Below are 9,353 nucleotides of genomic sequence, written 5' to 3'. Positions count from 1 at the left end.
TTCCCCAAGACCCAAAGGAGGTTCCCCACATCCAAGTGGGGTCCCCAAGCCCGAAGGGGGGTTCTCAAGCTCAAAGGGGGGTCCCCAAGACCCAAAGGAGGTTCCCCACATCCAAGGGGGGTCCCCCAAGCCCGAAGGGGGGTTCCCAAGCTCAAAGGGGGGTTCCCAAGACAGAAAGGAGGTTCCCCACACCCAAGGGGGGGTCCCCAAGCCCGAAGGGGGGTTCCCAAGCTCAAAGGGGGGACCCCAGGACCCAAAGGGGGGGTTCCCTACACCCGAGGGGGTTCCCCAAGCCCGAAGGGGGGGTCCCAAACTCAAAGGGGGGTCCCCAAGACCCAAAGGGGGGTTCCCTACACCCAAGGGGGGTGTTTCCCCCCCGACCCCCCTGTGCCCCCCCAGACGTGCGGGCTGGGGGCGGTGCGGAAGCGCCAGGAGCCGCCGGCACTGGAGGAGCGGGACAAGCCCTACGTGTGCGACAGTGAGTGGGGGGCATGGGGGGCCGTCGGGGGCGATAGGAGGCTATGGAAGTCATAGGGGGCGAGAGGAGGGGATAGGGGTGATGGGGTGGGATAGGGGGCGATAGGTGGCTATGGAAGCGATAAGGGGCGATAGGAAGCGATAGGGGGCTATGGGAGTGATAGGGCCGATAGGGAGCCATAGGGGTCGATAGGGGGCTATCGGGGGGGTGGGGGGAGATGTGGGGCGATAGCGGGAGATAGTAGGTGATAGGGCGCTATTGGAGCGATAGGGGTGATGGGGGGCGATAGGAGGCAATAGGGGGCTATGGGAACGATAGGAGGCGATAGGGGGCGACAGGGGCGATGTGGGGCGATAGGGGGCGATAGGAGGGGTCTGACCCCTTGTCCCCCTTCAAGTCTGCGGGAAGCGCTACAAGAACCGCCCGGGGCTCAGCTACCACTACACGCACACGCACCTGGCTGAGGAGGAGGGCGAGGAGCTGGGAGAGCGCCCTGTGCCCCCCCGCAGGAACCACCACAAGCGTGAGTGGGGCCGCCCGGCCCCAAATGGGGCGGCCCGGCCCCAAATGGGGGGGTCCCGGCCCCAAATCGGGGGGTCCCGGCCCCAAATGGGGGGATCTCAGCCCTGCCTTTGGGGGAGGAAGGGGGAGAGTTTGGGGCCATTTGGGGGTCCCAGGGGTGCTGGGGGGGGCGTCACCCCCTTTTCCTCCTTCCCCCCCCTAGAGTTTTACAAAGAGTTGAACTGGGTCCCTGAAAACCAGCGCCGGAGCACAGGTACCCCCCCCATACAGCCCCTATTGCCCCCCATTGCCTCCCATTGCCCCCCATTGCCATATGGGGCTGGGGGGGCGGGGGGTCCTGGGTGACCCCGATGCTTCCCCCCCCCCCCCCCCCCCGCAGCAGGCGCGCCCCCCCCCGCGCCCCCCCCCTCGGGCGCTCCCTGCGGCTTCTGCCTGGGGGGGTCCCGTCGGGCCCCGGCGTGTCCCGAGGAGCTGATTGCGTGTGCGGACTGCGGCCGGGCAGGTACCGCCCCCTGCAGCCCCCAGCCCGCACTGCACCCCAGAGACCACATAGAGACCATGGACCCATAGAGCCCCATAGATCCCATGGACACCATAGAGCCCATAGAGCCCCATAGAGACCATAGACACCCATGGACACCATAGAGCCCATAGAGCTCCATAGAGACCATAGACCCCACAGAGCCCATGGACACCATAGAGCCCATAAAGCCCCATAGAGACCATAGACACCCATGGACACTATAGAGCCCATAAAGCCCCATAGAGACCATAGACCCCATAGAGCCCATAAAGTCCCATAGAGACCATAGACCCCACAGAGCCCATGGACACCATAGAGCCCATAAAGCCCCATAGAGACCATAGACCCCATAGAGCCCACGGACACCATAGAGCCCATAGAGCCCATAGAGCCCATGGACCCATAGAGCCCATAAAGCCCCATAGAGGCCATTGACCCCATAGAGCCCATGGACACCATAGAGCCCATAAAGCCCCATAGAGACCATAGACCCCATAGAGCCCACAGAGACCATAGAGCCCGTGGACACCACAGAGCCCATAGAGCCCATAAGGCCCATAGACACCATACAGCCCATAGACACCATAGAGCCCATGGACACCATAGAGCCCATAAAGCCCACTGACCCCATAGACACCCCTGCACCCCATAGACACCCCCTGCACCCCCAAACGCACCCCATAGAGCCCGTACACCCCATAGAGGCCCCTGTACTGCACAGACCCCATAGACACCACTGCACCTCAACTGCACCCCATAGAGCCCGTAGACACCCCCTGCACCCCATAGACCCCCCTGCGTCCCAACGCCCCATAGGCCCCCCTGCTCCTTGCCTCCCGCAGGGCACCCGTCCTGCCTGCAGTTCACGGTGAGCATGGCGGCCGCGGTGCGCACCTACCGCTGGCAGTGCATCGAGTGCAAGTCCTGCAGCCTCTGCGGCACCGCCGAGAACGATGTATGCACCCTAAAACAGCCCAAAGCGGCCCAAACCACCACAAAACAGCCCCAAACAGCCCCCAAACAGCCCAAAACAGCCCCCAAACACCACAAAACAGCCCAAAAAAGCCCCCAAACACCCCAGAACAGCCCCAAACAGCCCCCAAACACCACAGACCAGCCCAAAACAGCCCCAAAACAGCCCAGAACAGCCCAAACCAGCCCAAACCAGCCCCAAACCGTCCTGAAACAGCCCCAAACAGCCCCCAAATCAGCCCAAAACAGGCAAAATCAAGCCCAAAACAGCCCAAATCAGCTCCAAAACAGCCCCAAACAGCCCCAAAACAGCTCCAAAACAGCCCCAAACGGCCCAAAACACCCTGAAACACCCCAAAACAGCCCCAGTCAATACTTGCCCAAAACACCCCAAACCAGCCACAAAACCAGCCTAAAACAGTCCCAAAAGAGCCCCGAAACAGCCCAAACCAGCCCCAGTTAAAACCAGTCCAAAACACCCCAAACCAGCCCAAACCAGCCACAAAACCAGCCCAAACCAGCCCCAAACCAGCCCAAACCAGCCACAAAACCAGCCCAAACCAGCCCCAAACCAGCACAAAACAGCCCCAAAACAGCCCCAAACTAGCCCCAAACTAGCCCAAAACAGTCCAAACAAGCCCGAAACCTGCCCCAAACCAGCTCAAGCCAACCCCTAAATCACCCCAAAACCATCCTGCTGCACCAACCCCCCAAATCAACCCCAAACTACCCCTAAATCACCCCCAAACCACTCCAATCTATTGAAAACCAGTCCAAAGACTCTGAAGCATCCCAAAATCACCCCAAACCCACCCCAAATCAATCTAAACCCACCCCAAAACCACCACATCCCCTGCACCCCAAATTCCCCCTAAAACACCCAAACCCACCCCTAAATCACCCCAAAACCTCTACAAATCAACCCAAAACCCACCCCAAATCACCCCCCAAACCCACCCCTTGCACCCCAAAACCCACAAATCAACCCCAAACAACCCCTACATCACCCCAAAACCCACCCCAACCCACTGCAAACTACCCCAAATCTACCCAAAACCTCCCCAAATCAACCCAAACCCACCCCTAAATAACCCCCAAACCAGCCCCAAAACCTCCCCAAATCACCCCTAAACCCACCCCAAATCACCCCAAAACCACCAACCCCCCCCAAAACACCCCCCCAAATCACCCCAAACCCACTCCTAAATCACCCCAAATTTACCCAAAACCACCCCTAAATCAACCCAAAACCTCCCTAAATCAACCCAAAACCTCCCGAAATTACCCCTTGCACCCCAAAACCACCAACCCCCCCCCCCAAATCACCATCACCCCCCCCCAGGACCAGCTGCTGTTCTGTGACGACTGCGACCGGGGGTACCACATGTACTGCCTGAGCCCCCCCATGGCCGAGCCCCCCGAAGGTCAGTGTGGGGTGGGGGGGGGGTGTCAATGGGGGGCTGGGGGGGCACTTTGGGGGTACCCCCACCCATTGACCCCCCTCTTTGTGTGTGCCCCCCCCGCAGGCAGCTGGAGCTGCCACCTCTGCCTGCGGCAGCTCAAGGACAAGGCCTCAGCCTTCATCACCCTCACTTAGGGGGGGACCCCATGTACCCCCCCGTACCCCAAATCCTGCCTAACCCCCCCCTACCCCTGCCCCCCACACCCCAAATCCTGCCAAAAGCCATAATGGAAATGGGGGGGATGGGGGGGGGGGCACGTTGCATGATGGGAAAATTGGGGCTCTCCCCCCCCCCGGGTGTTAATTATTTATAATGGGGGGGGAATTTGGGGACCCCCCCTTGGGGTGGGTTTGGGGGGGGGGCGGGTGTTGGTGGTGCAAAACAAAGGGGGGGGAAGGGAAAAGGGGGGGTGCCCCATGGGGATTATGGGGTGCTGTGGCCCCCCCCAATTGAACTGGGCCCCCCCCATTGTGGTGTTGTTGGTGTGAGCTGTGAGTGTCTGTGATTAAACTGTGACAGAGAGAACCCCCACTTTATTGACCCCCCTGCACCCAAAGGGGACCCCAGCACCCAAATGGGACCCTAGCACCCAAAGGGGACCCTAGCACCCAAATGGGACCCCTGCACCCAAACAGGACCCCAGCACTCAAATGGGACCCCAGCACCCAAACAGGACCTGGGTACCCCAAATGGAACCCTAGCACCCAAATGGGACCCTAACACACAAATGGAACCGTAGCACCCAAATGGAACCCTAGCACCCAAATGGGACCCTAACACCCAAATGGGATACCTGCACTAAATGGGACCCCTGCACCCAAACGGGACCCCAGCATCCAAATGGGACCCTAGCACCCAAACAGCACCCTAGCACCCAAATGGGACCCTAGCACCCAAATGGGACCCTAGGACCCAAATGGGATCCCACACCCAAATGGGACCCCAGCACACAAATGGGACCCTAGCACCCAAATGGGACCCCTGCACCCAAACAGGACCCCAGCACCCAAACGGGACCTGGGTACCCCAAATGGAACCCTAGCACCCAAATGGGATGCCTGCACCCAAATGAGACCGTAGCACTCAAACGGGACGCCCGCACCCAAATGGGACCTGGGTACCCCAAATGGAACCCTAGCACCCCAAATGGGACCCAGGCACACAAATGGGACCCCAGCACCCAAATGGGACCCCAGCACACAAACGGGAGCTGGGTACCCCAAATGGAACCCTAGCACCCAAATGGGACCCCAGCACACAAATGGGACCCAGCATCGAAATGGGACACTAGCACCCAAATGGGACCCCAGCACACAAATGGGACGACTGCACCCAAATAGGACCCCAGGACCCAAATGGGACTCCTGCACCCATATGGGACCTGGGGACCCTAAATGGAACCCTAGCACCCAAACGGGACGCCTGCACTAAATGGGACCCCATCACCCAAATGGGACATTAGCACTGAATGGGATGCCTGCACCCAAATGGGACCCTAGCACCGAAACGGGACCTGAGTACCCCAAATGAAACCCTAGCACCCAAATGGGACCCCTGCACCCAAACAGGACCCCAGCACCCAAATGGGACCCTAACACCCAAATGGGATGCCTCCACCCAAACGGGACCTGGGTACCCCAAATGGAACCCTAGCACCCAAATGAGACCCCTGCACCCAAACGGGACCCTGGCACCCAAATGGGATGCCTGCACTCAAACGGGATGCCTGCACCCAAATGCGACCTGGGTATCCCAAATGAAACCCTAGCACCCAAATGGGACCCCAGTACACACATGGGACTCTAGCACCCAAATGGGACCCAGCACTGAAATGGGACCCTAGCACCCAAAACGGACGCCTGCACCCAAATGGGACCCAAGCACCCAAATGGGACCTTAGCACCCAAACGGGACCTGGGTACCCCAAATGAAACCCTAGCACCCAAATGGGACCCCTGCAACCAAACAAGACCCCAGCACCCAAATGGGAGCCTAGCACCCAAATGGGACCCAGCACTGAAATGGGACCCTAGCACCCAAATGGGACCCAGCACTGAAACGGGACCCTAGCACCCAAACGGGCCCCCAGCACCCAAATGGGACGCCTGAACCCAAATGGGACCCTAGCAGCCAAATGGGACCCCAGCACCCAAACGGGACCTGGGTACCCCAAATGGAACCCTAGCACTCAAATGGAACCCTAGCACCCAAATGGGACCCTAGCACTCAAAAGGGACGCCTGCACCCAAATGGGACCTGGGTACCCCAAACGGAACCCTAGCACCCAAATGGGACCCCAGCACCCAAATGGGATGCCTGCACCCAAATGGGACCGGGGTACCCCAAATGGAACCCTAGCACCCAAATGGGACCCCAGCACCCAAATGGGACCCCTGCACCCAAACGGGACTCCTGCACTCAAACAGGACGCCTGCACCCAAATGGGACCCTAGCACCCAAATGGGAGCCCTGCACCCAAACGGGACCCCGGCACCCAAACGGGACCCAGCACCGAATTGGGACCCTAGCACCCAAATGGGACCCCTGCACCCAAATGGGACCCAGCACCGAAATGGGACCCCAGCACCCAAATGGGACCCCTGCACCCAAATGGGACCCAGCACTGAATTGGGAGCCTAGCACCCAAACCAGACCCCTGCACCCAAATGGGACCCAGCACCGAATTGGGACCCTAGCACCCAAACGGGACACCTGCACACAAATGAGATGCCTGCACCCAAATGGACCCCAGCACCCAAATGGGATGCCTGCACCCAAATGGGACCTGGGTACCCCAAATGGAACCCTAGCACCCAAATGGAACCCTAGCACCCAAACGGGACCCCTGCACCCAAACTGGCACCTGGGTACCCAAAAGTGGGACCTGGGACCCCAAAATGGCACCTGGGTACCACAAAAATGGGACCCCAGGACCTCAGAAATGGAACCTCAGCACCCAAATGGGACCTGGTACCTTGAAAATGGGACCTCAGCACCCAAAATGTGACCCCTGCACCCAAAATAGGACCCCAAGACCCAAAATGGGCCCCCAGCACCCAAAAAATGGGACCTGGGTACCACCAAAATGGGACCCCAGCACCCAGAGTGGGACCTCAACACCCAATGTGGGACCTGGGTACCACAAAATGGGACCCCAGCACACAAAAGGGACCCCAGCACCCAAAGTGGGAACCCAGGACCTGAAAATGGGACCCCAGCACCCAAAACAGGACCCCAAATCAGAACCTAGGACTCAAACTGGGCCCCAGGGACTCAAAAATGGGACCTGGGTACCCCAAAAACTGGGACCCCACCACCCAAAGTGGGACCCCAGCACCCCAAAAATGGGGCCCTAGCATGGAAAGTGGGACCCAGCACCCCAAATAGGACCCCAGCACCCAAACTGGGATCCGGGTACCCCAAATAGGACCCCATTACCGCAGACCGGACCCCAGCACCCAAATGGGACCCCAGCACCCCAAAAATGGGACCCTAGCATGGAAAGTGGGACCCAGCACCCAAAATAGGACCCCAGCACCCAAACTGGGACCCGGGTACCCCAAATGGGACCCCATTACCTCAGACCGGACCCCAGCACCCAGATGAGACCCCAGCACCATAAATGGGACCCAGCACCCCAAAAATGGGACCCTAGCATGGAAAGTGGGACCCAGCACCCAAAATAAAACCCCAGCACCCAAACTGGGACCAGCGTACCCCAAATGGGACCCCATTACCTCAGAACGGAACCCAGCACCCAAATGGGACCCCAGCACCCCAGAAATGGGACCCTAGCATGGAAAGTGGGACCCAGCACCCAAAATAAGACCTCAGCACCCAAACTGGGACCCGGGTACCCCAAATGGGACCCCATTACCTCAGACCGGACCCCAGCACCCAAATGGGACCCCAGCACCCAAAATGGGACCCCAGCACCACAAAAATGGGACCCTAGCATGGAAAGTGGGACCCAGCACCCAAAATAGGAACCCCGCACCCAAACTGGGACCAGCGTACCCCAAATGGGACCCCATTACATCAGACCGGACCCCAGCATCCAAATGGGACCCCAGCACCCCAAAAATGGGACCCTAGCATGGAAAGTGGGACCCAGCACCCAAAATAGGACTCCAGCACCCAATCTGGGACCCGGGTACCCCAAATGGGACCCCATTACCTCAGACCGGACCCCAGCACTCCAAATAGGACCCCAGGAGCCAAACTGGGACCCGGGTACCCCAAATGGGTCCCCATTACCTCAGACCGAACCCCAGCACCCAAATGGGACCCCATCACCCCCAAAATGGGACCCTAGCATGGAAAGTGGGACCCAGCACCCAAAATAGGAACCCCGCACCCAATCTGGGACCCGGGTACCCCAAATGGGACCCCATTACCTCAGACCGGATCCCAGCACCCAGATGAGACCACAGCACCCAAAGTGGGACCCCAGCACCCAAACTGGGACCAGCGTACCCCAAATGGGACCCCATTACCTCAGAACGGACCCCAGCACCCAAACTGGGACCCGGGTACCCCAAATGGGACCCCATTACCTCAGACCAGACACCAGCACCCAAATGGGACCCCAGCACCCCAAAAATGAGACCCTAGCATGGGAAGTGGGACCCAGCACCCCAAATAGGACCCCGGCACCCAAACTGGGACCCGGGTACCCCAAATGGGACCCCATTACCTCAGACCTGACCCCAGCACCCAGATGAGACCCCAGCACCATAAATGGGACCCAGCACCCCAAAAAATGGGACCCTTGCATGGAAAGTGGGACCCAGCACCCAAAATAGGACCCCAGCACCCAAACTGGGACCAGCGTACCCCAAATGGGACCCCATTACCTCAGAACGGACCCCAGCACCTCCAAATAGGACCCCGGCACCCAAACTGGGACCCGGGTACCCCAAATGAGACCCCATTACCTCAGAACGGACCCCAGCAATCCAAATAGGACCCCAGCACCCAAACTGGACCCGGGTACCCCAAATGGGACCCCATTACCTCAGACCGGACCCCAGCACCCGAACGGGGCTGCCCGCCCCTCCTCCCCGTGCCCAGGGGCGGCCGCTCCGTGAGGAAAGGCCCCGCCCTTCCCCGGGCTGCCCCGTGCGCATGCGCCGGAGCCCGGACTACAACTCCCAGCGCGCCCCGCGCGGAGAGCCGGCGCGCTGATTGGCTGCGACGGAGGCGGAGCTGGCCGCGCGGTGGGGCCTGCATCCGGCAGCGGCGGTGAGGGCCCGGGGAGCGGGGCCGGGGCTGTGCGGGCCCCCGGGGCTCTGGGCAGTGGGGCCGGGCGCTCCCCGGCCTGCTCGAGGTGGCGGAGCACGGCCGACACCTCCTGCACCGTGCGGGCGATGGGCTCGGGGCTGTCGGAGCCCTC

At 60.5% G+C, this 9,353-nt stretch overlaps 1 protein-coding gene across 1 annotated transcript in view; it reads left to right on the top strand.

Moving 5' to 3' along the window:
• LOC133263407 (zinc finger protein neuro-d4-like) overlaps positions 1-4,097 on the top strand; it is a gene marked incomplete at its 5' end in the record, with an annotated part of 4,341 nt that extends 244 nt beyond the window's left edge. Inside the window, 7 exons of the mRNA XM_061443162.1 lie at positions 400-478; positions 876-1,001; positions 1,203-1,253; positions 1,380-1,502; positions 2,366-2,478; positions 3,838-3,919; positions 4,022-4,097. Coding sequence (XP_061299146.1) covers positions 400-478; positions 876-1,001; positions 1,203-1,253; positions 1,380-1,502; positions 2,366-2,478; positions 3,838-3,919; positions 4,022-4,092 — 645 coding nt within the window. The remainder of the gene's footprint in view (positions 1-399; positions 479-875; positions 1,002-1,202; positions 1,254-1,379; positions 1,503-2,365; positions 2,479-3,837; positions 3,920-4,021) is intronic.
• Positions 4,098-9,353: the final 5,256 nt, after the last annotated feature.

The sequence above is a fragment of the Pezoporus flaviventris genome, unplaced genomic scaffold (assembly GCF_033815535.1).
Source record: "Pezoporus flaviventris isolate CSIRO_AGI_PZ_B2104156 unplaced genomic scaffold, CSIRO_AGI_Pfla_v1 ptg000312l, whole genome shotgun sequence".
NCBI lineage: Eukaryota > Metazoa > Chordata > Aves > Psittaciformes > Psittacidae > Pezoporus > Pezoporus flaviventris.
Note: the sequence above shows the minus strand (reverse complement) of the source record. Positions and strands in the feature narration are given on the sequence as shown.